We start from the raw sequence: 23,238 nt of genomic DNA on the forward strand, positions 1-23,238 counted from the left end.
TATTGATTAACTCTGCAATGAGAGATGCAAGTGAAATTGAAGGGAAATAAAAAGGGGAAGAAGCTGAAAAAGATTTAAAAATATTCTTATTGTGGAAAATTGGTAACTTTAGTTACAATAAAAAATAGGGGAAAAATATGTAAGAAAATAACTATAATAGAAAACAGTAATTTTTTAAGTATTTGTTAGGTAATCAGACTGTTGCTGCTTGATGCTTTTACATTCAGAGTGTGGAAAGTATCTGAAGTTATTAAAAAATATTTTGCAGGTGCCTTGTTCTAGAGCAGATGTCTTCAACAGCAGACAGCTCACTATGGTGGAGAAGAGAATGCTCATGAAATTTCTGACGTTTTGTTTGGACTATGAACAGCACCCTGAGGAATACCAAGGTAGTGTCTCATTGAACAGGGCACACTCCCTTCCTAGGAGTTCCTTCAGGGAGGCACAATTCTGAGAGATCTCCTGTGTTCTCACATGGTTTATTTTTACAGATTCATTTTTAAGGTATGCTTTGACCTTTTTATGACCTTTTCACTTCAGCATTAAATTCTTCTACTTAAGCACTTGCTCTTCTAGTTCCCACATCATTTATTATTTACATTTTTCTTTAACAGCAAAATTACATATTACAGCAGGGTTGCAAAATGCTTTTTATCATTTTTAAGTGTTTCCTCCCCTCCCCCAGGTATTTTTTAAAATAATGTGATGTATCTGAATTTTCTCTCTGTTTTCTTGGATACTGTGTAAATCCTCACAACACGATACCACAAAATCAGAAATGGAGAAAATGGAATTTTTTAACTTTGAAAGTAAATTTAATTTAATGCTCTTTAGTTGTAGAGGGCAAGTTCAAAGTGCTTTTATCAATTGTTGGCTTACTTAGATGAGAGGAAATCAGAGTAGATTTGAGCTATAATGTGCAAAGTGTAACGTGCATCAGGTCAGAGAGGGAAATCAGCTTCACAGGAGGAAGATGCTTTGGGTTTGTGCTCCTCAGGGTACAAAGAATGAAGTGATGTCCTCAGTTCTTGGAGTCTGAAAGTAAACTAAGGCAAAAAGAAAAAATCTGCCAAAAAAACCAGCGAGGAAAGAGGAGTAGTTCAAGTACTGACAGAAGTTGCAGACCAAAGCATATCGGTGCTTTTGGAGCTTGGCAGGGGCTTGACCAGGCAGTATTTCTGTAAGAATCCAGTGTTCAAGGTTGCTGGGTGCTGGTTTGATTACTTGAACAAGACTCTTAGAGTAGGTACAAACATCAGAGAAAATTATTAAACATTAGCAAGAGAAAAATAGTCAGTATCAAGATCTGGTAAGATTAAGAAACAAAGAGTCTGTAATGAACTCCAGAAAATCCTGAAGGGGGAAAAACTCATTAGGCTGCAGTGGTTTATTGATTGCTGGTGATCTCAGTTTGCTGTTGCTGGGAGAAAGGGAGGTGCTCAGAGTGAGGGTATAGATGGTATTTAGAAAATTTATTAAGAAAAAAAGGAGATGCCACATCAATTTTAAATGAATCCATTGATTCATGTACCTAAATAACATTAGATTTATTTTACTTCCAGAGACAGTTAAACAGATTTTGTTCCTACATTTTAAAATAGCCTGAGAAGTAATTGAGAATATTTTGAGTCAGATTAGGCTAATGTAAAAACTTCAGAAATTTAAAATTGCTCTCGATGAGATCATTGCATTCGTGGGAAGGCAGACTTTTAATAGGGAGAGTTCATGAGAGTGATGAATTTTTTTTAAAGCTTTTTTCTGTAAAATATGGAATTATATAAGAAGTTTGAAGTGAGGAAAACTTGAGAATTTTTTTTAGAATGATAAAACAAAAAAAAAAAATCCTTGTCATTTTAGGACTTTCTGCATGGCTGTACAAAGAGCAGTAAGATACATTTGTAATAAAGCAGTGGTTGAATCTTGACCAGAATATATAGCTTGATAATGCTGGTCTCTGCACTGATGGAAGTGTTTATGAATTAGTTAGAAATTTATCCAGGACTGAAATAAGCTTAACAGCAGATTTCTGAATTGTATAGAAGTATGCTATTGCTTAAATACAGTCTTTTGCTGTAGAAAATGTTTCAGTTATGAAGATAACTGAAGTTCTTCAGAGATGTATCAATGCCAACATGCTTTAAACATCTCCTAGAAGACTTGTGTTTCTTTGAATTTCAAAATGTGTCAGCAGTAATATTATTTTAAGGGGAAGATGGAGTCCTTCATCCCTGTCTGCTCTCTGTCTCATCCACATTTGTTTGTTGCCAGCAAGTCATCAAATTGAGATAAATACTGCACCTTCTCATCTTTGGATTGTGGCACTGTGGGAGTGGCTTCTCTGTGCATAAATATCCACTGTAGCACTGGCAGTGTGGACCCAGCAGTCCTGTTCTGGCATGGGTGTCATTCAGGGGTCATATTTTGGGTAATTTACAGGAAACAGCATCCCAAGGCACTTCAATGGTTTTTTGTCCACAGTTGCTCACTTTTCTCTCAGGACTGGGAAATGGAGGTAGATCAAATCTAACAGAATGAATAGGTGGTGCCATTGGAGACCCATAGAGTGGGTTTGTGATATTCTGAAATACTTTAATGGAGTGGTATTTCTGTCTTCTGAGAAAACTCACTTTCTGGGAGTAATTTTTCTAACTTTCATTGACTGGGATGGTCCATTTTCAGTAAGGTGTTAATTGAAAAAGTCACTTGCTTTTGTTTACTGAAATCCAAAAGCACAGGAGATGATGCAGGTGTTGCAATGTGCTCAGTGCCTCATGTGCTTTTCCCTCAGACTACGAGAACAGGACATTTGCTCAATTCCTACAGACGCGGAAATTGACCCCCAGCTTGCAGCACTTCATCCTTCACTCCATTGCAATGGTTTCAGAGACTGAGAGCAGCACTCTGGACGGTCTTCAGGCAACAAAAAAATTCCTGCAGTGCCTTGGCCGCTATGGCAACACCCCGTTTTTGTTCCCTCTGTATGGGCAAGGAGAGATCCCACAGTGCTTCTGCAGGTAAGCCCCACTTATCCAGACATACCTTCCCTAAAGGAAACCCTTCACAGTGTAAGAGATGTCATTTGATAGGAATAAACCTGTTAACAATTTCATGTTGGTTTTATTCACTTTACATTTCCATTGGCTATGAAATTTCCCCCACTCAAAAAAAACCAAAACAAACAAAAAAAGAATTTGGACGTCACACTCCTGTAATACTTTGCAACAATTTCCATTGTATTACAAATTCAGCTTTGTAGCTGGTGGCTGTGGTGGCTGCCTGTGATAGTAAGTTAATAAGTGCTAGGAAATGAGAAAGCCATAATTTAACCCATATGTAGCTGCCCCTTTCTAAATCTGACAGAGGAGACTTAGAGTGGTATCTGTCCAAAAGGGTGACACTGCATTTGGTTGAAAACATTTGTATTTGTGTCTTTCTGAAGCTGAAGGAACATTCATGTTGTCAGTTTGTGTTACTAATTAATGCTGAGAATGCATCTGCCATTCACAGGTAGATATGTAATAAAGAACTAGGTTATTATGAAAGAGGAGAATGGTGCCATGTGTCCAGTTTACAATTAGATTTAAAACCTAATTCTTTCACCTTTCTACATCACAGATTTACACAAACAGGGCAATTGATGTAAAATGATGTATTATGCTCTTGACATCATTTTGTAGCTCTCTCTAGAACACAAGGTTCCAACTCCTATGAATTGAACAGCAGAGAAGATCCCGTGCAGCCCCGTTTCACTGAGCCGCTTCTACATTCTGACATCTCAAACAGCAGCCATATGTTCTCCACTCCTTGAGCCTTAGAAAGCAATTAAAACAAAAAAGCCCAGTTGATTCCAGGATAAAACAAGATCCACTTCAGCTCCTTTCCTTGAACTGTGGGCAGTGACAGCGTAGTCCTTACCCTGGCTCCTGAGGTGTCCCTGGGCCCGTGGTTCTGGCACAGGAGCTGGTGCTTGGTGCTTTTGGGGACCATCAAGGATCCGTGTGCAGAGGGTGGGCGGTTTTAATTTCAGTTGTTTCCAACAGTTCAACTGCCTTTTAAAAGGCTGAGGGATTTTTTTCATCTTTGCTTTTGCTGGCAAGCAGCCTTTCCATCTGCTCAATGTGGGTTTAATGTGGTAACCTGTAGGTCTGAAGTAAACATTAGCTCTGTTTAAAAAAAGCAGCTTTGCCTGGTGAGGCCAGTTTGTCTGAGTGATATATTTGTACATCAGTCCTTTAAATAGCAGTGCAGGGTCTTACCTGCTTTGTTTGGTGCTGGACAAGTTCTGCATTTTACATGTGTGCTACTATGAAATTGTGGTTTACAGCACATCGTTGGGTATTATCTTCCTGTTTGTCTCTGTGATAGATTCTGTTTCTCTTCTCCAGAACAGTACTTAAATTACTGCCAGAAGAATGGCCTTAGCAGCTTGAGCCTACTTGGCTGTTTATAGGATGGATGCAGTCATACGTTGATAGAAACATTCTGGAATAATTGTGCTCCATTCAATAGCAATGTAACTTGCTACCATCTTTCATCAATAGCCTTTCATCTGTTCTTTAAGCGGTGTTTATAACGATGATTTTAGAAAGTGCAGACCTACATAATTAGGTGATTGGACAGACAATTTGTGAACAAGAATTGGGTGCAGGTAACTACTCTGGATACAGTCGTGCAACAGAACTTGTGTTTGTAGATTTTATGATATCTTTGTGTCTTTATAGGGCTTCATATGAGGCCAGGTATCTGTATGTGACCAGCAGATTAATGAATCAGAATATTTTCAGAGCCATTGTAGTGGTACAAGTTCAGCAGTTCAACTTTCCTTGGCTTCAAATACCTAGGGGAAAAGTAAATTCAATAATTAAAATTAGACTTTTGCTTGCTTTTTTCTCCTGTAGATTCTTCTCTATCTAATTCTTTTTACATTCTTTAAATCCCTTTGGCTTTATTTTTTATTTAATGACCAGCACATGCAGTTTTCTGATCTTTACCAGCAATATATTTCAAGAGTTAGCAGTAGAGGTGTCTAGAAGTATTATAAATATTCTTACCAGAAAATCATTCCATGATGACAGGAGTTCTTCAGATGGCCTGAACTTTCTATTTAAGATCATTGGTTGCTGCATTTTAGGGGGTTTTTTTGCTAAAATATGTAAGTTCTACAACAAAGAGGGTATTTTAATAGTTGAAGCAAATTAATCTGTCAAAACAAGAAGTAGTTATACTTTTAAAAGGTTTGTATTACAAATATTCTAATACAAAACTATTTTTTTAATTGTCTTTTTTTTTTTAAGTGAACAATTTAGGAGGCAATCACAATATTTTTTGAGATTAACCACAATTTTTAAAGGTGTTCTGCCCTCAGGATTGTGTCTTGCTCAAAGTGAGCCATATCTGAAGAATCCCTCTGGGGCTGTGGAGTAAAGAGGCAACGCCAGAGCCTATAGATCACAGCCTACAGCTTTTATCACCAGCTTATCAGAGGAAGGTGTCACCTGGCCTGTGATTTCTAACCACTGTTCTATATTCTGTTTTAATGTAAACCTCTTAAGCGTTTCTTGCAGCCAGTTACACTGTGTGTTCTCATCAAGGCTACTGTTATAAATGGCACACATGCATATTGATGGGAATGAGTCAAAGACATTTGTAAGTCACATCCTTGCATCCCAAATGAATCCTGCATAAACACTACAACCTTTTATAACTGCTGACGACACTCGAGTGAGCAGAAGCGCTCTTTGCTCTTTATTGGTTTAAGCAGGGATGGTTTAGTAGAGAAAATTAAACTTTTATATCACTGTAATGTACATCCCAATATGGTGAGGTACAGATGTGAGATTTCTTTCTCCATAAATTGGAGTCGTGGAACAAGTAAGGTCATTGGAAGCCTCCTGCTCTCCTGAGCTGACAAGCAGCAAAACTTTACTGGCCCTTAACAGCTTTCTTTGCTTCCTTCTTGGTACAAAACTGTTCTGGCTCTTCTTTCTAATGATGTAGCAATAGTCTGATATTTAGTAAAAAGGAATATGTAATATCTCATTCTTGAGGAAAACCCAAACAAGCCTTTACATCGGATACTGCGTTTGCCTTGTGAACACACTGAATTTGGGGCAGACCAGGCAAAGTTTCTCTTCAGTTTGGTTTCCGATTCTTGGACTCTTGCAAATATGAACATGCAAATGGAATTGACTTTTTGAGAAGCAGCAGTTTTTTCCCATGTGAAGTTTTGGAGGGAATTGGTGACTGTCCACTGTGTCGTCTCACAAAGGTTCTGTGAGTGACATGTTGTGTCTCTTGTCTCTTTGTTAAGAGTTACCCAAAAACTGACGGATGTGGGGGTGGCAGTAGGTGCTGGAATGTCCTCAGCTGCTTTGCCAGAGGACTTGGTGATTCCCTGACTTTTATGGGTAGTTGGTTAATGATGTGCATTTCTTATAAACAGATTTTGAACTTTTCCATTGTGTATTTGGTGGGCAGTGTCACCCTTTGTAGTAGTTCCTACAGATTCTGGCTGAAATTGTAATTTTTGTCTCTGTGACAGTGACAGTAGTAATTCTGTGATGGAGGAAAGATCCGATTAAGACAGTTCCATCTCTTTCAGTCCCCGTATTTACAGGAAGATTAAGAGTCCAGGCTGAGATAAGATGGATAGTGTGATTGATTCCGAGGGTTCCTGTATATATTTAAAAATGAATAATAAGTTTTACCCTTACATGTGCTCTGTTATCTGCTACGGATGTCAGAGTTTCTGGGGTAGTCTCAAGTTCTTTAAAATACCCAATTATGTCCCTGTTACGATCTAGGAAGGTTTTAGTGATCTGAAATCAAGACAGGACTTCAGGAAACCTAACTGCAATAATTTATTAAAAATTGGGTGCACCATCTTTTTCAGTTAAATCTCTACATGAGTATCATGTCTCTACATGTTAGCAAGATGCAGAACTTCCCTCTATGTGAATTGTATGATTTAGCATATTAATGAGAAATTCAAACAATGTTAATTCCTGGTGACAATCAGGTGTGACAGATCTGAGTCTTTGCATGTGTGCAATTCCATGCAAGTGTGAAACAATCACAGGATTGATTTTAAAAACATAGTGAGATATGAGTTCAGTCCTCCATTTTAAAATACCTAATTTTCATATTTATCTATCTCTTACCACTTATAATTATTCCATTTCTTTGGACCAGAAAATGAAATTGAAATTACTAACAATTTGTCACTATTCCTTGGGTTGTATTAAAATACTGAATAGTACAAGTAGCTGCAGTGCTTAATTGTTTTCACTTGCATTTCAGGGAAATAATAAAACTTCAAATGTAGTTTGGCCTTTAAGACAAACTTGATATATTTCTCCTCACTTTGTTGGCAGATGAATGCAAAATGGGCGAGCAGAGTTAGCAGGATTGTTTGTAGGATCAGTTGTTTGTTTTTCCCTCTAAGGAAAAACTCTTTCTTGGGATAAACATGAGGGAAGTGAGATAATCCATCATTCTGAGACCTGTTCACTAGTGATGGATGGATAGATTGGTAAAGTAACTCAATAATCTTCATTTTTTTCAGGTTATTCACAGATCAGTGAGCCTTGTCGTTAATACAGCTATGGAATGCTTTTGTGTCCTTGCCCACATTATTTCTCAGAATTTGACAGGAAAAGACTTTTAATTTGGAAATAACCTTTGTTGTGAAATGCATTAAGTGCATGAAACTTGGAAAATACCTTCCCATTTTAGATTTTATCTTCTCAGTGAGTGATTGTCAATTCTTTGTTTAAAAAATTACTTACAAATATGAGAGCTTTTCTGCTCCTTGTTATTTCTGACTAGAAATTGTGTTCTGCAGGAGTTTATTCCTTGTGAAGGCCTTCAGCCATTAGAATATATCACATGGGATGCTCTGAATCATGTGGATGTTGTCAAAGTGTATTGATTTCACATCTCTAACTAGGCATGGAAAAGTTTTCAGTCAAGAAACTGTATTGAGGGGTCAGACTTACATTGTCCTACTCTTCATTCTCGATCATCTTGATTCATTTTAAAAGCATATTTGGAACCTAAAAGCACAAAATACAAGTGTTATTGTGGTTTTTCAGAGTTTAATAATTAGGATAATGGTGAAAATAGGAGGGAAATGTATCTTAATCTCTCATTTGGTATTGCCTCTTAACTGTCCCTTAGCAAGTAAATTCCTCCATGGTTGTGTGGGGATGTGCAGATTGTGCCTCACAAGGTCTTCCTGAGAATTCTGACTCAGGCATATTCATATGTTGCAGCATTATCAGGTGACCTGTGCAAATGACAGGATTGTTTATTATTGGAGCAAATCTGAGACGAGGAGGCAAATTGCATTTAGCAGAGTCCTTTTTCATTAAAACACAGGAAACACGGAAAGGTAAAGGTAGCTTCCAAACCACGACAGAATTACTAAAATAGCCCTTGAATTTCATTGAGGGATAAGAGAACTGGAATTTTTGTGTCTTTTCTGGAGGCAGAGAACACATAAATGGGTTTTATAGATGAGCTAATGCTTAGTGACTGGTTCCTAGTGCTTGGTTTTCGTGCCTTGCCCTGCAGTCCTGATCTCTCCAGCCTCTCTGGGAGGGCAGAGCTGTTGTGTAATTGGAGCTGAATGACCTTGGGTGAGGAGCAGCTGCTTCTCCAACAAGGTCGATGGGGTTTAGAGCCAGGCAGGCCCCATCCTTCCACCGCCCCCAGAGAGGAGCCTTGGGAGTGCCTCTGCACTTCCCTGCCCTCACAGCAGCACAGGCACAACTGGACTCTTTTATTTCCCTTTTCCTTTTTCCCTATCCAGCTCTGTGGCAATTTCTTACAATTGCCACAATGCTTTAACCATAATTTCTAGGCCACTTCAATGTCTTGCCTGATGGATTCTCACCTAACTTTCATATAAATCATCTGTTTCTTAAGTCTAGAATTCCAGAGAATGATTCCTTACCTTGATTCATAAAGCAGTAGTGTTAATTGCAATATCCTCGACAAAATTAGGTTGATAATGTGGTTAATTTTAAGAAACAGCACCTTTATACTCTGATTGTGGGCATTCACAGTCTTTACAAAGTTCATGGCTCTGGAGCAACTTATTTTAGATGTAGTCTCAAATTCTTCGCCTCAAATTTTGAGTTTTTGTTGGCATTAGCCTCATATTTTATCATGTCAATCGTTACCTTTGAACAGTTTGTGGACTTACTTTGCAGTTTCTGGAAATAAAATTAATTCGTTCTCAAAGAGAGCTCTTTCATGCTTTTTTTTGCTTCAACAAGTGGCAATGTTTCTCTTAATAGTTTTACGAGATTTTTTTTCAGACTGTAGTCTTAGACAGATAAATTTACCTAATTCTTTGGGACTTATAACTGTTTCCTAAAAGCATAATAATTTTTACTTCCAAGATTTTCTTGTAAATAACTTGCTAGGTTGATTTATTATTCTTTCTAAATACTTTATTTATGAAGGCTAAATCCCAGACTGTTTGTTTAAAAGAAAACAAACAACAACAAACCAAATGAAACATCACTTCTGCTGGAAAAAGCAGTTGTGTTTGAGAAAGCAAATCTAAAACTGGACAGAAATTTGATTACTGCTAGAATTTATTTGATCCAGAGACCTGTTACCATGGAGTAATCCAGTAATGAAGAGTTAGTTGATGGTGAAACTTGGCGTTTTCTGCTTTCAGAAGCTTTGGAAGATGCACTTCTTGCACAGATCTGTTTTCCCTCTCTAGGCGTTCCATGTTGTAGTCACATTTAATTTGTTTTCTCATAAACCACAAAATTGGATCCTTCCACAGGAGGCTCTTCCCTTGACAGTCAATGCTACACCAGAAGGAGACTTGGGCTTCAGGAATGCCTTTAAAGCTGAGCAGCTTCTCTTCCAAGGCAGGTTTTTGTAGGATTCATCCCTATATGTGTTAGCATTTCCTTCTGCAGCTTCACAGTGCTGTAACTCCAGTGCTTCTGAAACAAGGATTGTTGTTCTGTGGTTATTTTAAATGTGGAGGATGGGAGTTTAGTTTCATAGATGAACACCTGTAGAAAAGGATAGCTAAAAATGGGCATAACTACAGAAATCTCAGTGGTATTAATGACTTTCAACTGCATTATTAGAAAAATTGGTCTCTCTTTTACGCATTTATTAATGGATACAAGTAAGCTCCTTCTGTACCACTTTTGGACTCTCTGAACAGCTGTACAAGAGTCATCAGTAACATGGCACTTTTATCAGCAATTAACTGCTAATACTGCAGTTGTTTAAATTACAAACAGTTGAAATGAAAAGAGAGATTAAACATGGTCTTATTTTTTCAACAATTTTGTCAGGTTTAGAAACAGCCTAAGAAATCTACACTGGCACAAAGCAAGGCTGACATGTAGGAGCATAGAAATGTATGATGAATTAAGACTTTCATTGCGTCATCTTCTAACATTTGAATTTGGGAAAACAGAATTGGAATCTTGGGCCTATGAAAGGCAGCAATGACTTGCCAAACCCTGAAACTTGCACATCACATAATAGGAACTCAAATGTTAAAACTCCTGAGATAGTTGCACTTCAGTGCAGTGTGTCTGTTCAGAATCCGTGAACAATAAATACCAATCCTTGGCAGACTCTGATGAAATAGACTTAATTACCCCTATTTTGTAATTATGGGGAAAAGTGTACAGAGGGTCTATTTAGGGTCAGTGATAAGTAGGTGCAGCTTTGTGCTCTGAACAAAATCAAGCACAACAGTTTTATCTGGTCACTTCTACTGGCAGATACTGTATTCACTACTAGAATTTTTCAGAGGATGTGAATGTGTATTTCTATATATCCAGTCTAAATTCCATGCAATAAAAAGGAGCAATTTCTTAAATGTTAAATTTGGTTCTTAAATCCCTAGAAAAGCTGTGAAATACGAAATGTCCTAAAACGTGACCTATGACTGGGCTACTTTATTTTTCCTAACCCCTCTCTCATTCCTGGCATTTTTCCCTGGAGCTGCCACCATTCCTGCCTGCTGGGTTTCTCCCCATGAGGAGTTTCCTGGAGCTGAAATGAGCCCAAGTCCTCGTTCTCCCCCCTGCCACCCCAGGGCGTTGATGGGCAGCTCTACCATTCCAGCTCTTCTTCCTGCAGCATTTCCCAGTCACAGTCTGGTTTTCCACACTAAGTCAAAAGGGGAGATCTGGGGAAAGAAATCACCTTACTATGGGAGTCAGAGAGGTTCAAAGTACCCCTTGTGAGTTAACTGAGTGCTGGTGGGTAACTGTGCCGGAACTTTGGGACTGGTTTAGAATTGTCATGTTGCTAATTGAATTTAGAATATAGGCTGATTCTTTAATCTTACAGGACTTTTTAAAATTTCACCGGAATAATGAACACAGCCTGCAGGAAAAAGTCAAAATATTTGACTCTTCATCTGCTTCCTTAAGCATTTATGTCACATATTTTCCTTTCCATAGCTCTCCAAATGCCAGGAAAGTTCAGGATGACATTGATTATTTTCTTGATTAGTTTTTTTGATGCTGTTTTTTGGGGGGAATTTTTGGTGTTACCCAGGTGGATGCACACACTGAGTTTTGATTTTGGTATGGGAACTCTGTGTTGGGAAGATTAACCATCAATTTTTGTAGCTGTAGCCATTTTATTTATTTGATTTGTCTGGACTCTACTTGTTAAAGTTTTTAGAACACAACAATATTGGAGGAAAGGCTGATGTTCCAGGGGCCTTTCAGGAAACACAGAATTTAACATAAGAACCAGGTCACAGCTTGTTCTGTGTGTAAAAATAAATTGAAAGAGGACAATTCATTATTTCAGCACTTGCCGTGTTTTTCTTTGATCTTTCTCCAAAGCTTGCAGGGCTATGCATGGAGTATTCAGCTTTAAGGAGAGAAGCAAGTAGTGTTTACTGTAGAAAAATATACAGTTAAAAAATAGTCAATTTTTAAATTAATCACGACATGCGTTTTAGAAAGTAGAAGACACATTACATTCTAGAAATAAGAATTAGGTTTTGGTGTAAAATTATGTGATACAGTTTTAAAATTCTTTCAGAGTGAACTAAGGCTAAGTCTGTAATTTGAGTGTGTTTGTGGTATCTCTGTGTTGGGAATCGAGATGTCAAATGGAGAGACATTCTATTTTTGTTCAATTAATATCACAGAGCATTACATCAAAGCAGTAAACTCCTCTTGTATCAACAGATGCAGCAACCCTGAAGCCTATTTTCTCTCTTGTTACATTAGTGTTTAATTAAAGAAAACAACTAGTTGGAGGCAGTTACTTTCTGTGAAATGTAATGAAGATTTATTTTGTAAGTGACCTTCACTGTACTAGCTGAATCAGTAATCAGTAAAATTAATAGAATAATCAAATTATATACAAACTCATAAATCACTGGGAATGTTCTGTCAAAAACGCAGCTTTTAATATGTCCTGTTGTTTCACAGCTGTATTAAAAATTGCAACTGCTGATTTCTGCCTCGATGGGGACTGAAATGGCATTTAAAGGCTGTGTATGATGGAGGGCTACCAGGCCAAAAATTTCCACAACTGTTAATTTAGCTGTAATATGATTTGATGTCACCAGGGCAAAGTTGAAGCTGAGTACAGTGTTGTTGCTATCTTTCAGCAAAACTTGAATTATTGGTGGAGGCAGTCGCCAGTTAATTAGAGTAATATCAGTTTAAATGTCTGTCATTTAGGGGTAATGGTATCAAAGAGTTGCCTTGTACTTCAAGTGCAGTCAAATCATCTTGAATAGTCCATTGTATGAAAGTAATGCCAGCACAATGATTCTACTTTGTCATAAATTGTTGGGGTGCCATTTAGTTTAATATTTCAATTTCTCTATTTAAATAATTTTGGCAAGTTCTTCCTAATTGTGTCATTTTTCATGCTAGGCTGTTTTAATAGGTGTTTTGGCTGTTTGTGATTGTTTAGCAACACAATCAAAATTCCTTTCTATTTCCATTTAAAAAGAGAAGTTTTCTCCTGGCCTATGAAAGCAGGTTGTGCCCTCCTCCCCTGGATAGCAGGTTACTGTTGGAAAGAAGTAATTCACATTTTTGTGCAGCCAAGCAGCAAAGTTCTTTCAAAGTATGCTAGAAAAATAAAGTGCATGTATCAAAATCCCCTGGCTGTGGTTGAAGTTAAAGGAAAACTGTAATTAATGTTTTTAACTAAGGAATCCCAGTTCTAGTTAAGTTAATAGCACTATTCTTACATGCAAGATATGAAATAAACTCCTCTGAGTTGGTTTGAAAGATCCTGATGTGTGCTGTGTCAGGCAGGAAGCCATGGATTGCAGCATTAGAGATAATAAACCCCTAGCTCTAGGGTCTCTCATAATTCTTCAGTGGATGTTTAACCTTTGTGTCATCTTCAACAATCTCCAAACAGCCAAGGCTGGGATTCATAGGATGTATCTCTGGTTTTCCATGAGTAGCAGGAGTGTTTTTAGGGAGCTGGATATTCCAGCATGTGTGGTACGTGGTGGTGCTGACAGCTCCTTGGGCTGCTGCCCTCGAGTGCAGAGATGGGCTTGGTGACACTGCAGGCCTTGGCGGGGCTGCACCAGTCCTGCAGTTCAGAAGGGATCGTGGGACTGACTGTCTCTGCAGTGGCTCATCTGACATTAGAATGACAAAATTATTGCCATTTCTGGAAGTTAGGTTTGCAAAGTGGAAGTTTTCAAGTTCGTAATTTGTGGAGATATCAAAATGCTTTCACTTCAAAATCACAGAATCCCAGGATGTTTTGGGTTGGAAGACACCTTAAAGCTCATTCAGTTCCAACCCCCTGCCATGGGCAGGGACACCTTCTGCTATCCCAGGCTGCTCCAAGCCCCGTTCAACCTGGCCTTGGACACTACCAGGGATGGGGCAGCCACAGCTTCTCTGGGCACCCTGTGCCAGGGCCTCCCCACCCTCACAGGGATATCTTCCATATATGTAACCTAAGCCTACCCTCCTTCAGTTTAACGCTGTTCCCCTTGTCCTGTCCCTCCATGCCTTGTCCAAAGCCCGTCTCCAGCTCTCTTGGAGCCCCTTTAGGCTCTGGAAGAGGCTCTAAGCTTTGCCTGGAGCCTTTTCTTCTCCAGGTGAACACCCCCAGCTCTCCCAGCCTGGCTCCAGCCCTGTGATAACTCAGTGGCCTCCTCCAGACCCCCAACAGCTCCACATCTTGCTTCTTTTGGGGGGCCCATCCTGTCAGTAAGTCAGTATTACCAACATGCTCAGTACTTTGCCTTGCTGACCACCCACACTGATTGCAGTTAGTTGTGCTGGAGTAACCTTTGTGCTCCCTGTGTTGCAGGCTGTGTGCTGTGTTTGGGGGGATCTACTGCCTCCGTCACGCCGTGTGCTGCCTGGTGCTGGACAGAGCCTCAGGACGGTAAGGGTGACATCAGGAACCTTCTGTTTATACACAAAACACAGGTGAAAAATGTCTTAAGTCAATTTAAAAAAAAAAAAGATTCTTCAGAGAGCCTCCTTGATATTAATAACATATCAACCTTGATTAAAAGTAATTTGTGTATAGGTCCTCCAGAACAAGGAAAGTGGCTCTAGAATATAGAAACTAAATTAATTTCCCTGTGATATTACTACAGCTCCTGATCACCCAAGCTTGGAAGACAAATCATTTCAGCTGCCGGGGGGCTGGTGATGAGTGATGTTAGTTTTCCTTGTGGCCTTACCTACTCTAATTGATTTTCATCAGATGACAACAAAGCCCTCTGTTATTGCATTTTTAAAAATGGAGCTCACCTAAAGACTCATCAGATTAATCTTTGCTGATAATGCATGTCACTCCAAGAGAAAAGACTTTAATGAGTTTTTAGGTAGATTGTTGTCATAAACTATGCTGCCCTCTTACTCCAGAATAAATTCTTTTACAAAAATATCAGGCCTGTAGGCAGGTTTAAAGTTGAGCTAAGAAAAATCAACCCAGAGTTTTTTCCATAGTGGCATTTTTCACACCTCTGTAAATTGCCATATTTCTATGATACACATTTTATCAGATATTAGTCTAGCTGCAGACTTTGGCTCTCTGGTTGCAGCTTAGTTTCTATAATTGAAAAGTTCAGGATGTTTTGTAGAAAATTTAGAAAATTAATTGAGAAATTATGTAGTACCAATTTATTAGGAGAATGAGTAGTTAAATGATGGTGGTGGTGTGTTTACTTCCCAGTTGCTCTGCAATTCCTTGAGCACAGTCCTTGTAGCTGCATTTGTGATGACATGGTCAAGTAGTAGCTGTTTTGCCTGAAATTGTATAAACTCCAGATTTTATCTTTCTGCCAGTTCCTGAAGATTCTGGAGTTCACAGTTGTAGACTTTGAGATGTAAATGTGGTAGTATTTCATCATGTGTGTTGTTCCAAATACATGGTTCATGTGCAAATTAAACTGTCTCTTTCAGAAACTGTCATTTATTTTAACACTGATACTTGAACTGTTACTATAGGAAGGTTTATATTCCAATAATCTTTAAACAGTTAAATTGCTCTTGCAGGGGTACAAAGCTTACAGTTGGTAGCAACTTCCAAACCCCACTCTGTGCAGATCTTAGCTGGTCAGTGGTACTGGTTGCCCCAGTTTCCAGCTTCTTTGGCACATCCTGAAGAGCTTTGAAATCAATGTTTTCTTTATAAGGTTATGTGTGTTCCAGAAAAGCCGGAGTGCAGCTTTTCCATTTACCTGCTTCTATTTTTTTAATATAAGTTCACCAGGATTCAGCATAGGTGTCAAGTGTCTTTTTTAGGCTTTTACACTGCTTTTGTGGTTCACTTGTGCCATTTTAAATAATAGATTTATGAGGAGCAGAGTTATTGAAATACTTTAAAAGATTTTACCAGACTTTCATTATTCCAAAAACACTGAGCTTCTAATAATGCCATTATCTGATGGTGAATATGAAGAAGGACAACACATCCAGGATATCTGTTTCCTTTATCTTCTGTTTCGTTCTGGCTGTTATCTCCTTCCTCACCGTGTATTCCCTCCCTGCACCAGCTTGTACTTCCTCTTGACTTTGGGCTTCAGTGTTTTGCCTAATAAAAATCAGCTATCAAGTTGTTAATGAGGCTATTTATGAGTTACTGAGCTTTTGAGTCAACAGACCATTCATAGTAATTGGTGAGAGGTAAATTCATATCTGGTTGTCAGTACAGCTGGCTCTGTGCTTGCAGAGGCAGCTTCCCCAGGTTACAAATGGCTCCCACTCAGCACTGCAGAAATGCCTTGTGCAGTGGTCATTACCAGTTTATAGCACCTTCCACAGCCCTCCAGGCTTCATCCATGCCTTAAGGCACTGATTTGTTCTCTATTTTTAATATTCCTGGTTTAGTACATGTAAGGAAAATATATACTTCTATCTACAGCCTTGATTTTCTCCTAAAACTTTTAGGTTAGAGTTTAATTAAATCTAATCTGAATTAGTCTCTAAATATCACCAAAGTTTATTCCAACTTTTTTCTAGACATGGCTAATTGCTTTTTCACATTTTCCTGCCTATACCTGTATATACAGAGAACAAGTAGATTTTATACCCATCTCTACAATTATTTTTATGCTTTTTCTATAGTCCTTTTTATAGTTTGATTTTTTCTTATTTGAAAATAAGATTCAGGCAAGACAGGGTGAAAGAATAGAAATCAGACATCCCTATTTTAAGGTTTTAGTAATGCACTTGAAAATACCTGTTTTTTACATACTGTACTGGATCTGTTTTAATAAGTTTGCAGAACATACTGAGTTCTTGGTAGAACTGTGATGCTCTGATGGAAAATAAAAAACACATCATATTTATAAGGTTGAGGAAAAATGCGTACTGAATGTATGAATGATAATTTTGTTGTTTTTCTCTGTGTTTATGTCACTTTTTGGGGTACATATACAATTTCATCATAATGGTAGGCATTTTATATTGATCACACTTCACATATGTTTCCAATTACATAATTCTGCCTCAAAATGGAAGAGATGTGATAAATGGACATTTATACATCTGTGATAAAAAGATAGAGCAAACAGCCAGTAATTTACATATCTGCTGAAATACTGCAGACTGGCTTTGTCAGTGCTGCTGAGTCCATTTCAAGGATGTCGCCCTTAGTCCATTAGTTTGGATAATGAGCCCTATAAAGTACATTTATAACTCGTGGCACTGCAAGGAGATGGATTCTAATTTTCATCCTTTTATCCAGACACATTGAAAGAAGGTCAATGGAGGGTTCGCTGTGATTCATTGTCGCAACACAGATCAGATGACAGAGACCTGATAATGTCAGTGCAGGAGTGTTTGCTGCATTTGGAAGCACTACTTGAAAGAAATTTTCTGAGCATCACCCTTTGAAGTAAAGTGGGACTGAAATTAAAAGCGCTCTCTCTCTCTCAGTTTAAAATCTTATCACATATGTGACCTGCTGCTATTCCTGAACAAAGGAGAGGAAACAGCACTTAGCAGGAAAATAAAACGTGTCGTTGCTTTTGCTGGCTTTGAGTGATGCAACATGACATTTAATCAACCTTTCCCCTTCCATAATGTTTGGGGGGTGGCAGGGAAATTGTTTCATAAACAATAAGAAAGGTTATAATTAGAAATGAGCTTCAGCAGCTCGACTTCCTTGTTTATTTGCAGTATTCAAATGAGAGCTCAAGAATAAAATCAATGGGGTTAACAGGAAAAACTTCTTAAAGTTGCAGGTGAAACATATGTTAGATAGAATTTGAAATTGAAGAATGTTAGATGATAAACAGTGCTTGTACTGTTGTCAAGGTACCTGTTGAATTTGAGTATAGGAATATATGCCTGTGAGGTCAGCATTAGAAGTTAGTGTTACAAAAACATGTTTAATAGTCATAAATCTCTTACATTTATAGATGAGGCTTGTGTGTTCACCCTTTTTCAGTTCTCAGGTTATAGGAACAACTGGTTTACCAGAGCTAGTGGCAGCTGATTGCTATTACCTGTTTAGGTTTGGGTTTATAGATCATTTTAATCACAGAAACTGACAAATAGCTTCAAGTTACAGAAATGTTCATTCCTAAGGCATAACTTGCATGTCAGATACTCCACAGATGAAGTTGCACTGTGATAAAACACAGGTAAATCTGTACATGATCTCTGTCTCAGGCATTGTGTTCCTTTGGATGTTTCCCTGTACATGCACGTGTGAAAGTGTGTGTGAAAAAATTCACTGGTTTAAGTCCTGTATGTTAAATTGTTGAAACATTGAAAAAGTAATTCAGAAGAATTTAATTTTAAGAAATTTTAAGAAAAAGTAATTTTCATTCCCCAAGAAAAAGTTCAGTAAAGCTAATTTGCTTTATTTATTTATACAGTAAATGTTCTGATAGTGTAGAAGAGAACACAGACCATGGATGTAGAATCAGCAGTAGAGGTTACTTTAGTGAGTATCTGTGTGCAGCCTCCCTTTTCTTCACCTCATATATATGATGTAGCTTCATATGTCATATATACGTCTGAAGTTTGTTCTTTCATAGAGAATCTTCCCCCTTAAAATCTGCAATTTGTATTCTCATTTAAGATCACTGAATGGCTTCATTTCTGTGGTTTGCATTTCTGTCCCACTTCTATTTCTGCCCCTGTTCTGTGGAGAACATTTGTGTTGTTCTTAAAACACCAGGACTTAGTTAATCCCTTTGTGTGTAGCTTAGAGATAAAGGGTATATTTAGTCACAAATAGAGCAACTCACTCTTGGAACAGTCTGATGCACTCATTTGTCAGGAATCTTTCCCAAATCTCTTAAGTTAATTTTCTATTTAATTTGCAAATATTATTGTCAAAATAAACGTGGTTTTGGTAAAGGTGTCTGCCTCAGAACGAAACCCCACTGTAATAGGGTTGTGCCTACCAAGTAATTCACAGTTTTGTTTTTTTAGGTATTATGAGGTAAGAAATGTACAACTAAATGCCAGTATTTAATATAAGTGTAAGCTTATATTTTCTGTGAAAAGTGGCCAATTTATTAAAGTTGGGATATAATTTTCTGTATTGGCATGGCATGTGGAAAACTGCATATACCAGGTAGAGTGTGGCAGTCTAGGATTTAGTGATCAGTTGAGTTGAATTCGTTTAGGGGTTCACATGTTCAAGAAATACATAGCTAAATTAATTGAAAGATGTAAATACTGTGCTGTATAACTCAATTTTTAAAACTTATGCATTCTTTTGTTACCTTACAGCAAAATTTCTTACTGTGGGTTGGGTTTTTTTTTTTTAAACAGGTGCAAAGCTATTGTGGATCATTTTGGACAAAGAATAAGTGCCAACTATTTTATTGTGGAAGATAGTTACCTCTCAGAGAGCACATGCACAAATGTGTGTTACAGGTACATGGTAAAACAGAAAACACAGTCCATTTCTTTAAATAAGTATGTAAAGTACCTTGCAAGTTAAACTGAGGAGCCTCCTGTCCAATCCTTCATTTTTGCAGTACAGTTCAGTTCAGTGCATAGTATTTCTCTTGTATTAACTGGAGGATATACTGTGTACTTTCTATATTCAGGTTTTCTTCAATTATCATTGAAATAATATTCCCTTTTTCCATATAAAAGATCCAGGAGCTCTAAATGTGATAGGAATTCCGTATTTGCTAAAAAATGTTTGGAAGGTGAAGGTGCCAGTTGCTGTCCTGGCTTTAAATTTGTTCAGCTTTAGGCAAGTACTAAATTTCATTGTTTTCTGTGATTTGACTGTTGTTGCCGAAAGCAGCTGGCATGCACTGCCTCTGTCTTCAGAATAGTGCAGGTAAGGGATCAGCAAAGCTGTGGTGGTGAGGGCAGAGCAGAAATAACCCTGGGCACTGCAGGAGCACAAACTGCAAGTGATGAATGGACTCCACCCTGCTGCATTTCCCCTTCATCCCAAGGCTCCTGTGCTCTTTGGAGCATCACAAGTCCTTAATGTGCTGCTGCTAATCTTGATCAAATAAACAAAAGAACTTTTTAAAAAACAGAAGGTGGCTGTTTGATACAACTGCTCTGACTCATTCATCACCTATTTTGGCCATTGAAAATACTACACTGATATTCCAGATGTGTTTCTGCTTCAGCAACAGGGAAAATATCCCACTAAGAATCATAGTAATAAAGATTATATAGTGAAATAGCCCTGGTGTTACCAAAACTATGATTCTAAATTACTATTTTTTACATTTTTGTTTTCATTTTTTACTTTTCTTTTTTGTTTTCATGTTTACTTTTATTGTATCATTATTTTTACATCATTCTTTTATTTAATTGTAGGCAGATCTCCAGGGCAGTGCTCATTACAGATCAGTCTGTACTGAACACAGACTCAGAGCAGCAGGTACACACCAATTCTGTATCATTTGTCCCTTTGTGTATTGCATGTGTTAATATTTAGTTATTGGTAGGAATTGATTCATTAATTCAATTTTGTTTGTGCTTGAATCAAGATCTGTAGTCAGCTCTCTGTACTGGTAATTGTTTAATCTGTTTTAATCTCTATAAAACTATTACAAATTTTAGTTTAGTTTAGTTCAGTGACTGCAGTTTTCCTGTTTGGCTCACACTATAATTAATAGAGTTTCTAAGCTGCTGTCTTTAATTTTAATTTTGCTTGCTTTTTAATAAACTGTTACCCTTAATATTCTGTTAGTTATTTATCTTGTCTAAACTTTGTTCAAAGTTCCTTTGGTTTTTTTAAACATTCATTTTTGCAGTTTCAAGTTCTCATTGCACACTTTCAGACCCTTTTTTGGGTCTGCTTTGTCAGTCTTTGCAGTCGTTAATTTTAGAGGATATTAATCAGTGTTGTGTTTCTTCTGACCTAATAAACCAGAAAACCAAGCTGTGTAACTGTCTGCAGTTTCTTTTCACCTTCAGCGAGGACTGTGCTGGTTGCCACATCCTCCAGGACACTTTGTTTTCCCACAAGCTCTTCTTTCTGCTCCGCAGGTTTCCATCCTGACAGTGCCTCCCTTGGAACTGGGCAAAGCAGCAGTTTGTGTCATTGAGTTGTGTTCCTCCACCATGACGTGCATGAAGGACACCTGTAAGTAAAGGAGATTTTCCCCTTTGGCTCTGTCAGCTCTGGAACAGAACTGAAAATCTCTGTGTTGTTCCTCTGCTGCACAGAACGCAGGGAGTGGTGGCTTCCTGGGATCGTGGAGCTCCATGGACTCATTTTCACTTACACAGGAATGAATCCTTCTTCAGGAGATAAAAATAGTATTCCAGAGCACATGAATCTTACTGACAATTTGTCATTTGGTTTTTTTGAAAATGAGCTCCCTTAGCTGAACTATTAAATGGAAATACCTGAAATACACTGTATTTGGGAGCTTTTTATCTTCTGAAAGGATTCTGTTGTTGGCATTTTGTGTGAACTTGAAATAAATGAGCGATAAAATGTTCATTTAGGGTATTTATTAGAGTAGAAGTAGAGGTTACCTTACCCAATTCTTTTTAACAAGAAATAAGTAACTGCAATAATAACCAATTTATTTTGCTGTTAAATAGGCTTGAAGTAGTTCTTTGCATATGAAAGAAGAGTAAAGTAAACGATTAAGTTGCTCAAAGTTATATTTCCTACTAAAATAATAGTAAAAAATATAAGCTTATAATTAATTAAAAACTTAGCACTATAAAGCATATTGTTAATATTTATCATTTAAATAGCTGATTTTTTTTTATTAAGGGTCCACAAAATATATATAGCAGTAAGCGAAACTAATGAAGGATTGATGTTCAATAGATCTAAAGTATTAGTTTCAAGAGAATTTTTATGGTGCTGAAATATTAAGGTTTCTGTTATTTACTTTTCTCCATAAATTCCTTTCATTTCAGAAGAGAAGGTACTGCCTTCCTTAATGAAATTTGTCTTCATATATTGAAATAATAAAGTTCTGTATTAGGCATAGCTGAGTTCCAGTTATGGGATATATTTCATAATTTTTTAAAAAACTTTTACATCATTATCTGTAAATGGGTTTTAACCTGACTGATTTCTCCTTGGAACAATTATTTAAGATAAGTATACAAATACATCTACTCTTTGATCACACTGCACAAATGACAGGCACATCATCTGTATTGCCACTTGAGTGGAACCAAACTCCTTCACTTGCCCTAAAAATGGAGACTGTAATGATGAAATCAGGAACTGAGCTCATCGTTCTTGCTGGGAGAATTACTTGAAGACAAATGTTGGCAACCACTGTAACTAATGCAGTTATACCTGAGTAAATCAAATATAATCAAAATATATACTGATGACTGTGACTCATAACCATAACCTTAAAGATAATAAAAAAGATTTTATAGAAAGTAAATGATGTGAACTTTAGTGATTGATAGCTGAGTTTTTTGAGGAAAGAATAGATTATATTACAGTGTTTGGGATTGGAAACATCTAGTTAAGGTTAGGGGGAGACTTTGATTATCACCACCCTTTTCCTTTTACTTATTTTCTTGCATATTCCTTCAGACAGAAGGTTTGGTTTGGGTTGAATAAAAAAATGAAATAATGTTTGAATAGACTCTGTATGTGTGCAACCTGAAAGTAGAGGAGCATGAAGGGTTAAATTTCTGTTCCTCATGGAACCAGGGTCAAGAGCTGTGTGATGTACAGGAAAATGATGACAAGAAACACAGCCAGGCTTCAGACAGAAGAGAGAAAAATGTCATCTAGATTCAAAATAATGCCAGGGCTCTGCATTGCTTTTAAATGGATCAAAAATTTACAGTAATGAAGAAAAAACTAATCAGTTTATACAAAGTTATATTAAATTTCTTCATGATTCGCTGATGAACACTACTCTGGTGAGAAGTTTCCAGGAGTCCATTAAAGTGGTTTTATGAAAAGCTTTAAGGTGAGACTTTTAAATATGGGAATGAATGGCTGGAAAATCAGGTGGGGTAAAGCAGCTGGTTCCGTGCCTGACCAGAGGCCAGTGGGACAGAAAAGGGTCGGGAGCCACATCAAGTGATTCTCTAAGGAGGCAGCAACTGCAGAGTCTGCAAAACAGAACAAATAAAGGAATAGTTCAGCAATAGTTCCTCCCATCTGAGAAGTGGAGGAATAAAATGTTGTACAAGGGATTGCGTAGTCATAGTGTACATCACAGAAGTAACTTAGAGAATTCTGAGGTGTTTCCAGAGAATTTCTGTGTGCTGTACATACACTGTATGTCCATAGTACAGCACTTCCCTGGCTTAAAGGAAGTGATTTTATGAAGAATTGCGA

General features: G+C 37.6%; 1 protein-coding gene across 2 annotated transcripts in view; it reads left to right on the forward strand.

Moving 5' to 3' along the window:
• Positions 1-23,238, forward strand: part of CHM (CHM Rab escort protein) — a 60,733-nt gene that overhangs the window by 23,514 nt on the left and 13,981 nt on the right. For both annotated transcript variants that reach the window (XM_032123740.1, XM_032123739.1), the window contains exons 7-12: positions 269-389; positions 2,789-3,014; positions 14,317-14,394; positions 19,254-19,358; positions 20,274-20,337; positions 20,949-21,045. In XM_032123740.1, coding sequence (XP_031979631.1) covers positions 269-389; positions 2,789-3,014; positions 14,317-14,394; positions 19,254-19,358; positions 20,274-20,337; positions 20,949-21,045 — 691 coding nt within the window. The remainder of the gene's footprint in view (positions 1-268; positions 390-2,788; positions 3,015-14,316; positions 14,395-19,253; positions 19,359-20,273; positions 20,338-20,948; positions 21,046-23,238) is intronic.

Source organism: Corvus moneduloides, chromosome 14 (genome assembly GCF_009650955.1).
Source record: "Corvus moneduloides isolate bCorMon1 chromosome 14, bCorMon1.pri, whole genome shotgun sequence".
NCBI lineage: Eukaryota > Metazoa > Chordata > Aves > Passeriformes > Corvidae > Corvus > Corvus moneduloides.